Source organism: Sorex araneus, chromosome X, assembly GCF_027595985.1.
Source record: "Sorex araneus isolate mSorAra2 chromosome X, mSorAra2.pri, whole genome shotgun sequence".
NCBI classification, from domain to species: Eukaryota; Metazoa; Chordata; class Mammalia; order Eulipotyphla; family Soricidae; genus Sorex; species Sorex araneus.
In genome coordinates, this window is record NC_073313.1 from 170,392,089 (window position 1) to 170,409,148 (window position 17,060).

The 17,060-nt window shown below is 37.7% G+C and overlaps 1 protein-coding gene across 1 annotated transcript in view; it reads right to left on the reverse strand.

Moving 5' to 3' along the window:
* The window catches only part of THSD7B (thrombospondin type 1 domain containing 7B), a 1,129,969-nt gene that overhangs the window by 743,670 nt on the left and 369,239 nt on the right, over positions 1-17,060 (reverse strand). The window contains exon 3 of the mRNA XM_055123230.1: positions 11,552-12,362. Coding sequence (XP_054979205.1) covers positions 11,552-12,362 — 811 coding nt within the window. The remainder of the gene's footprint in view (positions 1-11,551; positions 12,363-17,060) is intronic.

Here is a 17,060-nt window from a genome sequence, read left to right on the forward strand (position 1 = left end):
AGGGTATCTTGCCTGCCTCTGCTGTGCGGGCATGATACTCTTGGTATCTTCCTGGGTTCTCCGAGAGGGATGGAGGAATCAAACCCGGGTCAGCCTCATGCAAGGCAAATGCCCTACCCACTGTGCTATTGCTCCAGCCCCCCAAAATAGCACAGTGGGTAGGGAGTTTGCCTTGCACGCAGCCGACCTGGGGTCGATGCTTAGCATCCCATATGGTCCCCTGTGCACCACCAGGAGTAATTCCTGAGTGCAAAAAAATTTAATAAAATTAATAAATATGAGAAGGAAGAAATACAATAAAAGTAAAATGAAAAAAAATTAAGAATTGTTCATTCCCTTTCCAATCAACCCAAAAAAAGCAGCAGAATTTGTCTACCATTTTCAAAGTACAAGTTATAAAATGGATGCTTCTTTGAATGAATTCATTTATATTTTGAAGGATAATTAAGATAATGTATTTCTAAATACCTTGATAATACAGATAAAAATAAGGTAAGAGTAATAGGTAAATTTTAATATGATGATTCCTCTATATATTTAAATGTCATTATATTTCTGGAATTCCTTTCATACAAAATTACTGAACATTAGTTTAAATCACTAAACATGAATTAAACTTTATTTATAGTGGTCTGATATGTTATTTTAATCGTGCACTAAGTAATCTTAGCTCTGAAAATATTACTCACTCTAAATGTTCAATATTAAAATAAAAGTAATTCATCTGTTTTTCACTCACCTTAAGAATAAGTTTGACTGACTTTAGTACTTACATAAACAGACTATCATTAGTTCAGCTTTATTTTTATTTATTTATTTTTTTTTATTGAATCACCAAGTGGAGGGTTACAAAGTTCTCAGGATTATGTCAGTTATACAATATTCAAACACCCCTCCCTTCACCAGTGCCCATCTTCCATCCCCAACCCCCCCAGTCTATCTGCCGCCCCCTCCCACCTCCCTAGTCCCCACCCTTATACGTGATAAGTTTCACTTCATTTGCGCTTATCTCGATTACATTCCATGTTTCAACACACAACTCACTACCGTTGCTGGGGTTTCCCCCCAAAAAGAAAAAGACAGTCCTATTGCCAATGAGGCATTTGATAATTCTCCATTACTAAGCATATAGAGATATTAAGTCCTGCTGTTTGTTACATAACTTTTCTTTTTCCCCCTTGCCCCGCGCCACCGAGTTCACGCCTGTTTAGTAATCGCCACGCTGTCTGACAAAGGGAAAAAAAAACCGAAGAGGATGGTTATTTCCCGTCATCAGCCGGCGTGGGGCTCTGGCTTAGTTGATAGTCTAGTAGAGTGTCTGCAAGCCGTTTCTGGAACCAAAGCTCTTGCGCTGATATCGGCTCCGGCTCGAGATACCACCAGCGTCCCGCTGGTCCATGTACCTAATTTTCCCCTTATTTCCCATTCCCACGCCACCAGGTCTGTTTGCTTAATGGACATCACACTATGTTTGACACCACGCCAGGTTTCTTCCCGAGAAGGAAGGATATTTCTTCTCAGCCAGCGTGGGGATATAGCTTAGTTCAGTCTAGAGAGATGGCTACCATTTTGATTGCCTTCAATATTTCAACAAAATACTTACTATTCTTGTTAGGATCACCCACAAAAGTCCGACCCATTAAGAAGGAACCATTACATACTGCTGATACTAAGATGACATTAGGTCGCGCGGTTCTGGGTTTCTGTCTAAAGTCCAGGGAAAAAGTTGAAAGAGAGAGAGAGAGAGATTTCCGCACGGGGGACCTGGCGGAAACTCTCAAGTCACATACTGCAGGTTGCTGGTGGGCTGCCGGTGTCCCAAGCAGCTCCATCCTCTTCGTCAGTCATTCTGGGGGTGCGGGCGCGGAGAAATGGGAAAGCCCACGTGGCTGCACTCTCTTTAAGTGTCCGATGTGGGCGGAGACCGGTACTTCCCCGCCCTCGATCCCCCGCCAGCCGCGCAGCGCACTTGGGTGCGTCTCTCCATTTTGTGCTCAGAAGTGGGGTAGATGCTGTGCTGTGCCCAGAGGTTGAGGGGAAGAGAGATAGATTAAAGAAAAAAAAAAAAGAGAAACGCCAGGCCCCCGCTCGGGGGACCTGGCGGAAACTCTCAAGTCACATACTGCAGGTTGCTGGTGGGCTGCCGGTGTCCCAAGCAGCTCCATCCTCTTCGTCAGTCATTCTGGGGGTGCGGGCGCGGAGAATTGGGGAGTTCAGCTTTATTAACTCATATTCCTTAAAAAACATTTGAAGTAAAACACTGTCTGTAGCACTGTCCTCCCATTGTTCATCAACTTGCTCAAGTGGGCACCAGTAACGTCTCCATTGTGAGACTTGTTGTTACCGTTTTTGGCATACAGAATACACCACGGGTAGCTTGCCAGGCTCTGCCGTGCGGGTAGGATACTCTCGGTAGCTTGCCGGGCTCTCTGAGAGGGATGGAGATGGTAGACTGTAGGATGACACTGCTTTGTCCTTTACCCCCTTGCCATAAGGAGCATAGGTTTATCCTGGTCACACCCATCAAGGTGCTCCTGAGCCACTCCCATTCCTTTGCTTATCTGTAACCATTTCTCTATGCTCTCTTCCCCTAACAGTTAATCAGCTTTCCCCCCCTTAGCAGACTGTTAATTTGTAAGGTCAGACCTTTCTAGAACACTGAACTTAACATTGCAAGTTAATATTGCCTTTCTCCTCTCCTTATATCTTTTGAATAATTTACTTTAAACCAATGTCCTTTTTGTATAGACACAAGAAGACAATTTTATGCTTTTGAACCTTGGGATTTAATTGGATTCAAATATTCATTCCTGGGCATCTGCTTTCTCAACTTAAGCCTCAGTTGCCCTTAGTTCCTAGCACCCCAAAAGCAGGGTCCCAACGAGGGACAGGACGGATCCACGGTGAGTTATGTGCTACCCTGGCATTGAGATGGGCCTGGCCAAAGTGCCTAATTCTTAACTATAAGTTAAGAGCTTGATCATGGACAAATGCTGTCATGATCCAAAAGTAAAGATGAGACTAGGACCCTGCTAGGGATAGGAAAAACTAATCTGGCCTGAGCACTGTAGTCTGAGATTGAGATGGTCCCAGGAGAGCAATTCTATAATCTTAATGCATTTCTTATTGTGTCCATACAAAATGATTAATATTATGAATGCTTATATGTTTGCTGGACAAGGAGAGGAGAAACATTCAGGGGACTCCGCCCTTGGGTGGATTGTCCTGCTGAAGGAGAATCTGTCCTAGTAGCAGCATCCCCTGAGGTAAGAACTTTACCCCGATTTATTGTGACCACACCTATGTGTAAGCCCCAACCCCCTCATGCTGGGGGTATTTAACAAGGCTGGGTTGGGGAGAAAGATCGAGAGCCAGGAGAGAAGCAGTGAGAGAGTCAGGAGTGAGTGGAATAAACAGCAACTGATCGAGCAACCAGTTGGTCTTCCTTCCTTTGCCTGCCCTTGGCCAACAGCCACACACAGAGGCTCCAGAGCACTGAACGTGGATGGTGAGAAACAGTCACCCGAAGAGCCCGCGAACACACACCCTTCGGTTTTTTACAGTAGACTTACTAAAAAAATATGTACATAGCTTCTATTTTTAAAGTTTTTACTTAAAGAACTGTGGTTTACAAAATTAGTGATAGTTGCATTTTAGGAGTATAGTTTCTCAACAACAATCACACCAAGAGTGTCCAATTTCCCCCATCAGTGGTCCCATATTTCATCCCCACCTTTAACACTTGCCCCATCCCCAGCCTTTCAACCTGAAGGCACATTACAAATTTTCAGTTGTTGCAGCTTAGATCTAGTATTTTCAGTGTTATTGAGGTTGTATTTTTAATCTAAAATATATATAAGATATAAATAAATGAAAGATTTATTTCATTTATTTATATGAATACATACACTGATATAAAGATTTTACATAAGTATATGTAATATTTAGCTCACAGTGCCAACAGCACTGTAAGTATGAGACCCAAACTATAATAACCAAACTGAAAATAAGCCTGGCCGCAGGCTACCTCTGGGAGTGGGTATGTACCTTGGTGGCATTGGTGGAGGGATGTCCATACTGGTAGAGGGATTAGTGTTGGAACATTGCAAACTTATAACTGTCATAAACACCTTCATAAATCATTAATCTTAATAAATGATGGCCAATAAAGGATTAACATTGCTAAAGGCACCACCCTACACAGTGTTATAAAAATTCAAATTTTATGCATTATGAAAAATACATTAAAACAGAAAGATATCCTATTGATATGAGAAACTATTTACACATTATATATGGTAAAGTATTAACATCTAATATGTACTAACAGCTTATAAAAATCAAGAACATAAAAACATTAATATGATGAAAACAACAGATAAATAAGCATTTCTCCAAATCAAAATATGAAGCCAATGGGGAAATTAAATAAAGTTAGTGTCACTGAATATCAGAAAAATAAAAATCAAAATGAAATGAGATATAATCCCAGGTTGAGGTTGATATAACCCCACTATATACATATGGCTGGAAACAACTACTGAAAGGATTTTGAGAGAAAGGACACCCATTTGCAGTTGGTGAGAATATTGTCTGACTTAGTCTCTATGTAAAACAGCATAAAAATGTCTCAAGAACTTAAAAGCATCTGTATGCCTTTGATATCTGTTCCTTGCTTAACTGTTATGGCAAGAACTTCCAGTACTATATTGAATAGAATGGTGAGTGCGGACAACCTTGTTTGTCCCCTGTATAATCTCCTGGCAGCTAGGAAACCCCGTGGCTTTCTCTCGCCACCGGCATTTGGTGGTCTCGTACCGATGCCCCACTCACGACTGCCGATGCCATGGGCGGATGTAGGAGGAAAAAAGGGCCAGGCTGGTTGGTGATCAGTTGAGGTTTATTCTTCTCTCCCCACATGCATGTTCCAATCGCACTAATTCCCCATTCTAGTCTCATTATTCTCACACTACCCCTCATTCCTATCCCCTCCTGCCCGCATGATAGTCTCTCCATGCTCCGACTCACTGCCTTGGTCTCTCTCTAGTCTCTCCCCACCTCTCTGTATTGGTGTTAGCCACCACATCTCATCCAGTAGCACAATCAACATATGAAAGTCCTTCTTCCCCTCAAGGGCAAAATACCACTTAGGGGTGTTTCTGCTCTCCTTACTCCAATAACTTAATCAATATCTTAATTAACATCTTAATTCTACTCCTTAATATTAGTTATTTTGTATGGACACAGTAAGAGATACATTAAGCTTGTAGGGTGGCTCTCCTGAGGACATCTAGCTATAGATCTCAGACTACAGTGCTCAGACCAGATTAATCTTTCCTAACCCTAGCAGGGTCCTAATCCAGTTGTTACATTTTGGATCATGACAGAATTTGTCCATGACCTTGATCTTAACTTATAGTTAAGTATTATGGCGCTTTGGCCAGGCCCATTTCATTGCCAGTGTAACTCACAGCTTGCCTTGGGTCCATTCAGTCCCTCGTCAGGACTCGTTTTTTTGAGGCAAAACAAAAACTAAATATAAACTATTTAATTTAGTTTTTTTCATTAATATTTTTAAAGTTCAAAAACAAAATCAATGATATTTGAGAAAGACTGGGGAACAGGCTCCAGAACAGCTAAACTTGTATGTAACAATGAAAACTTAAAGAAATGCTTGTAAAAATAGAAGAGAAAAAAGGAGGATATGCAATGAGACAGAAAAATAAAAATCTTTAAACCCAATAGGCAAACCAATGCTGTGGAAGCTGAATGGCACCAAGAGTAATATGACTGCCTAACCACTGCAAACAGATAGAGAAAATGACTCTAGGTGATTATCAAAAGTTACAGTAATCAATTGAAAAGCTCTTGAAGGCCATTAATTAAATCTATGCTGTCCTAGATTTAAAAGAAAGTGTGTTTCCAGCAAGGCATGGGTTGGATTTTTATTATGAAACAAAGATAGGATCCTTCTAATACAAATAGACAATTCGTTACTGTCATAATCAAAGTCAAGGAAACAAAATGCCAACTCACAGTGCCACATAAATGGCCGAAAGAAACTGAGAGACAGATACAGGATATGCAAGGGTATAGAGGTTAGATACAGAGATAGATATAAGTATAGCGTAAAAGAAATTCATACTTCTAAGCATTAGGACAATTTTTCATAACCAAGATAAACTTAAGTTCATTCTAGAAGTACGCAGAAGCAAAAGAAAATGGTTCTTTGAATATATCAAAATGCCTTCTAATTTTGATATGATTTAAGTGTAATTTTCAGAGATGAGTTTTACATGTTTAAGCAAAAATCCTTTTGGACTATGACCACACAATTTATCAGGTTGGATAGCAATGTGATATTGTCAACAATGTGATCTCATAGCTTTTTGATCTCATAGCTGTTAAAAGGTATATTATTGAGGTAAGAGAAATAGAAATGCCTTTAGTAAGCCCCATAGTTTCCTACTTAGCCTAAACATATTATGGTAGTATGAGTCATTTCATGTTTTCAATGAATAAATATTATAAATATGATAAATTTTCTCCCTCTCTGTCATACCTGATGTCATATCTAACTCTGTATTCAAAAGTAATTCATGGCAGAGTTCATGGGACCATATAGGATGCTGGTGATCAAACCTGAGTCTGTCACATACAAGGCAAATTCCCTACCCATCCTGCTACACTGCCTCTCCAGCCTCTTGCTATCATAATTGTAAAACCTTGTTTTGGTTCAATATGCTATTAGAAATCAAAATTCAACATATAAATCAAATATAAGACTTCAAAATCAAAAATAACAAAGATCTCTTAAGGTCAGCAATAATAAAACAATTTCAACAATCAGGGTTGGTGCCTAAACACATAGCCAGGGGTAAGTCTTGAGCACTGCTGCATGTGGGTTAAGCACCCATCCTTTAAAAAAAAATGGTACTAGGCGCATATGCTGCCTGAGCCCATGTGCTGCTTGTGCCCAGGAGCACATGTGTCGCCTGCATCTCCCCTCTTGAGATGTGTACTTTCATGCTTTCATACTTTTGTGTTGGTTATGTGTAGGGGCTTCCTCCACCCTTGGAGAAGCCCGTGTTCTCTCTTGAGCGCGTTATTCTTATTATTCTCTCCCACTTATCCCTTCCCCCTTCCCTCAGAAACCTCTGAATAAAATCTATTTACTTCACTAAGTAAAATAAATAAATAAATAAATAAATAAATAAAATGGTACTATTAAGCAATTATTAAAATTCAAATAAGAAACCAGTACATGAGGTTAAGTTATTTGCCTTGGATGTAGCCAAGCCCAGTTATGATCCTTTGAGAGTCTCTCAGAATGATTCCTGAGTATAGAGCCAGGAGAAAACCCTGAGTACAGAAGGATGTGATCCAAACAATCAAATCTAAACATTAATAGCACCAGTTGCTCATAAAGATATTTGACAAAAGGAATTCTAATTGATTGTTGGTTAGAAATAATATAACCACTTTGAGAAAAAAGTTGGCAGTTCCCTAAAAAACTGTTCACTTTGGTTTTGTTTCTGTGCCACACTGAGTGACTATTCCTGGCTCTGTGCTCAAGAATCACTCTGAAGTGACTTGGGGGACAATATGGGACATGGGGGATTCAACCCAGGTCTGCTGCATGCAAGGCAAGTGCCCTACATGCTGTGCTATCTTTCTAGTACCCAAAACTATATAAAAATCCTTAACATAGTATCTGGCAATTGTTCCCAGTGGTATTCACTCAACTTAATTCAAAATGTCCCTCCATGTAAAAGTCTGTCTGGTTGCATATATAGGAGCCTTATTTCTAATCATCAAAATTTGGAAGCAACCAAAGTGTCCATTAATAGGTAAATGGATAAACTAAGTGTGGTAGCTCCAAACAATTAAATATTATCTATAATGAAAAGGAATGAGCTATCAGGTTTCAATACACAGGTATGAACCTTAATGCATATGGCTAAGCAAAAGATGTCAATGAAAAAACTATGCATTATATTAATCCAATTATGTGACATTATGTCAAAATGATTTGAGTGCTGGGAGTTGAGGATTAACATGAAAATTAATAGGAAGAGAAAAGGACTTTTTTAAAGAAGTGGAGTTATTCTGTATGATGAAAAGATGACTGATGGTCAGTATACTTTATTTCAAAACAACAGAACATACAACACAGACAGAACTCCAATGTGTAGACTACAGAAATGCATTCATGTCATTTATCAACTGCAGCAAATGCAATACAGAAATGCAAGATTTGTGTGCACAACTGAAAAAGAGTCAGATGAGTCTTGAGTGGGTATGTGGAAAGGATATTCATCTGTTACCCTAAACCTCACTTTAAAATAGTGTTAAAAATAAAGTTATGCTATTTGCTGCATTGTGGATAGATCTGGAGAGTATCATGCTGACTGAAATAGGTCGGTAGGAGAGAAACAGACTCAGAATGATCTCTCTAATCTGTGAAACATAAGGACACTTTATAAGGGAATATCAAATGCCCAATTGCAATAACAATGAAAAGGCATATAAAAATAATATGAGACTAATAAATACTCAAGGACAGTAGGAACAAGGGCCAGGAGGTCTTGTTCACAGTCAGAAGCCTGTCTCAAGTGCTAGGGGATAAGGCAGTTGGGATAGCGAAGGCACTGCTATGAAAGGGACTACAATGATAAAGAGTTGAAAATGATCACCTGATAAAGAACTGCGCATTGAAATTAGGTAAAGAGACAAACATAGTAATCTCTCAGAGAGAGAGAGAGAGAGAGAGAGAGAGAGAGAGAGAGAGAAGGCAAGTGCCTGCCATAGAGACAGGCAACAGGGGTGGGGGTGGGGTGGCAGGAGCGATACTGAAGACACTGTTGGTGGGAAATGTACACTAGTGGGAGGATGGATGTTGTAACATGGTAAGACTGAAACCTGATCATAAACAGCTTTATAACTGCCAATCTCACAATTATTCAATTAAAAAAAACCTGAAGGTAGGAAGCTTGAGATGGGGGGAGGGATAAGTTAGGGAAGGGAATAATGGGAGCGACAAAAAGTGCCTGCTACTGAGGCTGGTGGGGGATGGGAGGGAAAGTAGGGACAATGGTGGAGGATAGTAGACAATGGTGAAGGGATGGATGTCAAAACATTGTACACTTGACAATCATAAATAACTGAAATTCATGGTGATTAAATTTTTTAACAATAATCAAAAATGATTAAAGCAATCTATAATGAGAATACTCTATATAATACTCACTGCAGAAAAATGGTACGGGATATTGAGAAAACAATGTCTATACAGAATCCCACATACACACTCAAACAATAATCACTCAAATCATCTACCGAAACTTTTGAGCTTCATCATTGTACCACTGTCATCCCCTTGTTCATTGATTTACTCGAGTGGGTACCAGTAACGTCTCCATTCGGCCCAGCCCTGAGATTTCAGCAGCCTCTCCTTACTCGTCTTTCCCAATGATTGGAGGCTCTTTCAAGGTCAGGGGAATGAAAACTGTTATTGTTACTGTTCCTGACATATTGAATACACCACGGGGAGCTTTGCAGGCTTGGCCATGCAGGCGGGACACTCTCGATAGCTTGCTGGGATCTCTGAGAGGCATATATATATATATACATATATATACATATATATGTATATATATACATGTATATATATATATATGATTCACAAAAATAATAGAAAAAAAGCTGCTCCTCTCTGCACCTACTAATAAGGCAAGCATAGAATATAAAATATGTTCATATTTGAAGTAGAATAATCAAAAGTTAAACATTAATTTTTAATGAGCAGAATACCCAGACTTTAAAATGTTTTCTAGCAAAACTATAATGGTTATTCCTTGAGATAAAAGCCTCATTCTTTGATGTTAAATGGTATTTTTTTATTTGTCTTTAGACCACACCTGGCAGTGCTCAGGAAATATTCCTCACTGTGCTCAGAGGTCATTTCCAATGGAGTTGGAGGACCATTTGTCTGCAGTGCCAGGAACTGAATCCCAGTCAGCTGCATGCAAAGTAAGCACCTTATGCTTTGCACTTGCCCATTCTTAATACTTAATAGTATTAAGTACTATTAAAAGTCATATTAATTTAGTCAAAACTTGTTAATATTCAATGCTTTTATTTATGACCTTCTGAAAGAAACTTTAAACAAATGCTACTTTTATTGTATTTGTATAAGCTCATGATATTGGTCAACTGGATTCCATGGGAAGTCAAAAGACCAGGTGGCTGCCCACCTACAAGATGGTCAAACTTCTTTGTCAAAACCCTGAACTAACTGTTTGAGGCTCTTCCTGTTCCTGGAGTGAGCAGATATCATTGAGCTACACTAGCACATGATAGGAATGAATGAAGATGTTACTGGCGCCCTACTCGAGCAAATCGAAGACCAACGGGATGACAAGTGACAAGTGACATGGTATTGGGCTTTACAGTCATCACTGTCACTGTCATCACTGTCATCTGTTGCTCATCGATTTGCTTGAGCTGGCACCAGTAATGTCTCCATCAGGAGACTTGTCGTTACTGTTTTTGGCATATTGAATACATCATGGGTAGCTTGCCAGGCTCTGTCATACGGGCGAGATACTCTTGGTAGCTTATGGGGCTCTCTGAGAGGGGCAGAGGAACCAAACACAGGTCGGCCGCATGCAAGGCAAATGCCCTACTCTCTGTGCTTACAGTACAATTTAAAATATAATAATAACAAATAATTTTGAGACTATTAATTATTAATTAAAATCAGTAATTATTAATTAATGCTTAATAATCATTTCAATTATTATGCCTTTTTATGTATACACAGAACCAAATTACTGCTGTTTAATTATTCTAGCTAAACTTTTTATTAAATTAATGGCAAAGAAAGTATTATTATTATCACTCTAAAAATGGAAACTCAATTGTAAAAGAATCCTTTGAATCATAAAAGTAAAAAGTAAACAACTTTAAAAACAACAAATGTTTGAAAAATATTTGCATAATATATTTGCTAAGTTTATGTTAATTTCTGAATTTTTATCATGGTAGAAAGTGTTTTATAGGAATTGGTTTTATTATTACTAAATTTTATATATATATACACATATATATATATACACATAACTATTTTTTTAGGGCCACACTTAGTGGTGCTCAAGACTTAGTGTTGCTTCGTGCCCTGGGGTGCTGGTATAAAATCTAGCTGGTATCATTCACATGCAAGGTAAGTGCTTTATCCACTATACTATCTCACTGGGCCATGAAACACTTATTTTTAATGGATTGACATATATATATGTATATGTAGAGAGAGAATATAAAAATATATGATATATATTTGCACTATAATTATGGAGAATCTAGAGTTTTGAGTGATCTAGACTCTGAAGTTTTCATAACTAAAACTAAAAACATTTCAAAAGTAACCATTAAAATTCCCAAACCCCAAACCTAATTACAATTTCCATCTGTAGAACAGAATAAAGACTTATAAAATCAGACCTAAAAACTCCTTAGATAAAATAAAGACATAATATCGAAAGCCTCTTACCTTATCATGGCATTTTTTCCATCACTTCTTGTACACCACACCTGTCGTGTTTGATAACCTAGCTCTGTGTCCCAGGGCGTAGATTGGTGATGGGGTTTGGAAATCTGGTGCCTGAAGGAGACTGGCTCTTTTGAATCAGAGCTAAAATCCAGAACAGTTCTACCATTTAGATTAATGTCTTTAAGATGAGGCAGTCTACATTTACTCCATGGTCCTACTTTAAGGCTAAAACTATATTCCTCTTCCCCAAGAGGACAGGAAATGGGAGCATCACAGGTCCTCAATTCTGTCAGGTTGGGGCACTGTGACCCACCATAGAGCGGGGGAGCAATGGCTGTGCGAGTTCTGTGCTGTACCTGCTTCCCACACCCCTTACTACACGTGGACCATTGTGAGAACTCAGTCACAATACAATCCCGGGGACAGGGTATGAGGCAAGCTTGTTCTGTGGGGGGCTGAGGAGCAAAGTGTGTACATATTTCATTTGCCACCAAGGTTCTGTTCAGCTTCTGAATGCAATGCACAGCCCGGTGCTGCAGTCCATGCTGAGCCGTCACACACTCTGTGGCCCCGTGTTTGGCGTGGCCGTGGGCAGAAGGGACAAGCACACAGTGGTGCCAGCTGGCAGCCTCCCACTGGAAGAAGTCCCTGTGCCAGTCACAGACTCGGAAGCAACTTCTTTCCTTTGGAGGCTTGTTGTTTTCATCACAGTTGGACAAGTGGCTTGTCCACCCTTCAAAGTGGAAACACCACAGTGCACGAGTCTGGACTCCACCAGGCCCACAGTCTCCTGTACACCTTCCCCAGGGGCCTATAGGAAGAAAAACAAGGTGATGATTACTCAGAGACTCTATGATACAGAAGAAATAGGAGAAAGCTTGCATACAATCCAACCCAATCAATGTGGAATTTCAGTGGCTGATATAGTTATTGATTAAGGATGCGATCCCTGCATCATTTTGCCTTTGGTGGAGCACCTACTCATTTTCTTACTACTAGAGTAAACTAGACAATTTCAACTTTCAAAATCTTAGTTTCTTTACTTATATAGGGAGAATATAAGACAAGCATTGGCTATTCTGAGGATAAATAATACAATGTGGTATCAAGTAGACATTGCACATTTAATAAATGGTTGGTATTACTACAATTATTGGGTTCCAAAGCATATATCTATATCAACATTAATAATTTCTACATAGGCAGCATTTCATCTAAAAGCAAAGCCCCGAATCCAGGATTCTAATAAAGTATGATATTTTTCCAGTTTCCAGCTTTCAGCTCGCACCCTAAGTAAATCAAAAGGGAAATACATATTTTGAAAATAATAACTACCTAGGAATACCAATCTAAATGAGCCTCAATTTTTTTCTTCACATTGAATTGCAGGGAAAACATCTGATAGAGTGAGAAATAAAATAAGGAACCAATAAGAGTCAGAATGCCAATGTCTACAGAATATCCATCTTCATAATGCTTAAAATCTACCATTATATAGGCTATTGTCTCCAGGTAGAGCTATTAATATTGGGGCTGGAGTAGGGAGTTTGCCTTGCACGTGGCCGACCAGGGTTTGATTCCCAGTATCCCATATGGTCCCCTGAGCACCGCCAGGAGTGATTCCTGAGTGTAGAGCCAGGAGTCAGTCCTGAGCATTGCCTGGTATGACCCAAAAAAGCAAAAAAAAAAAAAAAGCTACTATTATTAACTTGAAAAGCACTAGGTTCTTAATAAGTCCTTGTGGTAGACGAACATTTTATTTTTCAACAAATATATCAAGTAATCATATTTTGTGTCAGTGAAACTTGTGTCCTATTTTCACCTGTTTGTTTAAGCTTGTAATTTTTAGGTCACATCGCCAAATGTGGGGATGGAATGGTATTCCAAGATCAGTGCTCTTAGTTATTTCTGACCATCTTGGGAGATTATGCAATATCAGAAGACCCACCTGAGGCTACTATACTGTGTACTGTGATGATCATAAAAGCAGTTTATGCTCTAAAAAGCATATTCACTTCATTTACAGACAAGAGGAAAGAAAGACATAATAAACTCTTCTTCATTTTACCCACATCTAATCAGATACTAAGGCCAGTTAATTACCTCATGATGCACATCCATAGTATTTTTAGGAATAGTAAGTGTTTTGTTTCTTTTGTTTTTATTATTTTTTTTGCTTCACCCAACAATGCTCAGAGATTATATATATCAGTTACTGTGCTCAACAATTACTCCTCTTGATGTTCAGGGAACCATATTTAATCCTGAAGTTCAAACTAGCATTGGCTATGTGCAAGAAAAGCATCTTAACTCCTTTACTATTTCTCCAGTCTTGAAAATAGCAAATGTCTACATATTTGGTAAGACTAAGAGTCCATAGAAACAGGTATTTGCATTTGGAACCACCAGCAAAATGAGCACCCTCACATTAGCAGAACAATGACTTTTGGGTTCTAATGGGCACCAAATCTGTTCCGGACTTTAAACTACATACTCTAAGCAATACCATGTTAGTCTACAATGACTTTTGTCTCTGTGTGAAAGAGGTTGACAGAGAAAGCACCCTCACCTACATTTAGTGCTCACATAGCAGAGACTTGCTAAAATAGAGAGGAGATGGAGGGAAATTCAGATAGAGGAAGGTCTATTATGACAATACTAATTGGCAATAGTGATTCTGGAAAAGAACTGAGTGTTGAAATAGATAAATGCATACAGATAATAGCCTTTCAGCATTTTTAGCACAAACCATAATGCCTGAAATGAGAGAGAAAACAGGTGCTGCCATAGAGAAACACTGAGCTTGAAAGTGTAGGAGGGAAACGGGACACTGGTTGAAAAATTTCACTGGTGGAGGGATGGGTGTTGGAACATTGTATGACTGAAATTCAATCATGAACAAGTTTGTAATAATCTGTCTCACAGTGATTCAAATAAAAATAAAAATAAATGGACGGGGGGTGTTTCACTGGAGTCAGTCACCTCCCCTGGTCATTGTATCCTTAGAATTTACTGCTCATTACACACTTAAGACACAGGGAGACCATTACTCTCAGAATATTGTTTAATCACCTTTTTTCACTTAAGAAATGCAACACACACACACACACAAAAATGCAACACAAGCAAGACTGCTTAAAACACCTCAGACTCACTTCATGGTTGATTTTTGTGGTTACTGTGTATTCAGAAAACTTGCACTGTGGTCAAATGTTTTTAGAGCCTCCAGATTTATTTACAAGACCCCATATAAGCCATGAACCACAGTTACGATGCAAAATCCTAGGTTATTGACAATATTGTAATTTGTAAATTGGGCTCTTTATCATTATGGAAAAGTTATTTGCAAGCTCTTAACATCTGAAAAAAATTCACTATAATATCCATAATTTTCTGTTACATCAGATTAAATATGCACATTTCATTATTACCAGAAATAGTCACCTTACTACTCAATAATACAATGTTTTTTAAAAAATGATTGCATTAAACATTTGGAAAATAAATAATGTTTGCCAATTTTTATTTACTAGTTGCAGGATAAGTACAGTACACAATGTAAGTTTTATATTTTGATTTTATAAAAGCACAAGAAAAGCTGAGCTATTTCTAATCATTATTTAATCTAATATTAAATTGAACCAATTTATAACCATCTTAAGTACCTTAACTCTTTAGAATTATTTAAATAAAACTTATTTTAATTGCTCAATCTTAAGATTATTTTTCCTTTAGCTTTTACTTTTCACTCACAAACACTTTTATGAAATAAAATTCCTACATCAATAAAAATAAAATAAATTTATTAAGAACTACTATATTTGTTGAGGGCTAACAGTGGTATACTCTGGCTAGGAGCAGAAAATATTAAATATTTAGAAATTTCATCAAGTGGTTGATAAATCTTCAATAGTTGAAATCAACCACAATGGAAATATTTGTAACACACTACAAATTATGATAAATTGGTGGGTGATTTTTTTGTTTGCTTCTTTTTAAAGCAGAGAACAGTTTATAGTATATATCAAGTGATTTATCAAGTGACTCTCCTTCTCCCAGTTTATGACCATAGTTTCATGAGGTTCCTTTAATCCATTGAAAAAGTGAAGGTCAGATAATTTACAAAGCACATCCCAAAGGTCACAAAACTAGCAGAAGGCAACCCAAATGGACTCCAGATATATGTGACTCAAAGCTTTGACTTTTGCCCTTCATTTGAAAAGAGCCTTTTCTAAGATTTCATGGTACATGTGATCCTAAAAATCACATTATTTCTTAGCATAGCTAAGTGCTGTCCAATTCTTTGGTAATAGTCACTTGCATATGAGTAGAACAAGTCGGCAAGGTTGAACATAAGGTATGATTTTATCATAATCTTGAAAATTTAGGATAGCAGCTCTTGTATAGTAACATTAGTCACTATATTCAGGAGGGCACAGTCAGACAAAACAGTTCTTCCTCATGTTAGAGCAAGCTTTGAAGACCACTGAAAAATATGCAAACAACAAATAAATGCAAACCAAATTATACGAACTGGGGGGAAAATGAAAAATGAATGCAAAAATGATGTACAAGACAAAGATCAGACCTCTCAGCAACTGACCTATAATAATTTACATTTCTGAGGCAAGTGAGAAAATGTGTTCCACGATTGATTTGGTTATATTTGGTGATGAACTTTAAACATATCTTGGTAGTGAAAATCACAGTGCTCTGAGGGATTTTTCCATAAAAAAGTATGACTAGTAAAAAATTATATATACCTGTATACATTTGAAAAAAATGCATATACCTGTCCACACTCATAAACAGAAGATTGCAATAAAAATTTAAATTATCACATAAATATAACTTATCACCTTTAAATTTGCTAAACTAGGATCAGAAATATAATACAGCATGTAAGGCACTTGCCTTACATGTGTCCAACACAAGTTCAATCCCTGTCACCAAATATGGCTCCCTGGTCTCACCAAAAGTGATCCGTAATCTCAAAGTCAGAATTAAGTTCTAAGCACAACCTGGTCTTATACCCCAAAACAAAACAAAACAAATTAAAACTTAAAATAAAACCAATGAACTTATAAAACCCTACTCATTCAGAGTAATGTATGTATATATGTATGTATATATATGTAATATATATGTATACATAGAATATATATGCAACATATAATCTAAAGAAACACAAGAAATCATTAATCTAAACATGAATAATTTTATTTATATTTTAATTGGTAACAGACATCAAGTAAAAGAAATAAGAAAACTATAGGAACATTAAAACTTAAATTTTAATTATAGAGATAATGAAACAAATATATAAAAATATAACCTAATTGTAGCTTATTGGTATGATACAAACAGTGGTACTCTGAAAAGAATCCTATGTATTTTAAATTACAGTAGCCTAATTAGCATATTAATACTTTGATTTGGGATTATTTGGAAATGGAAGTGTAGTACTGATGAACTTTCACATTAAAATTATGACTGTATGATTGCTCTT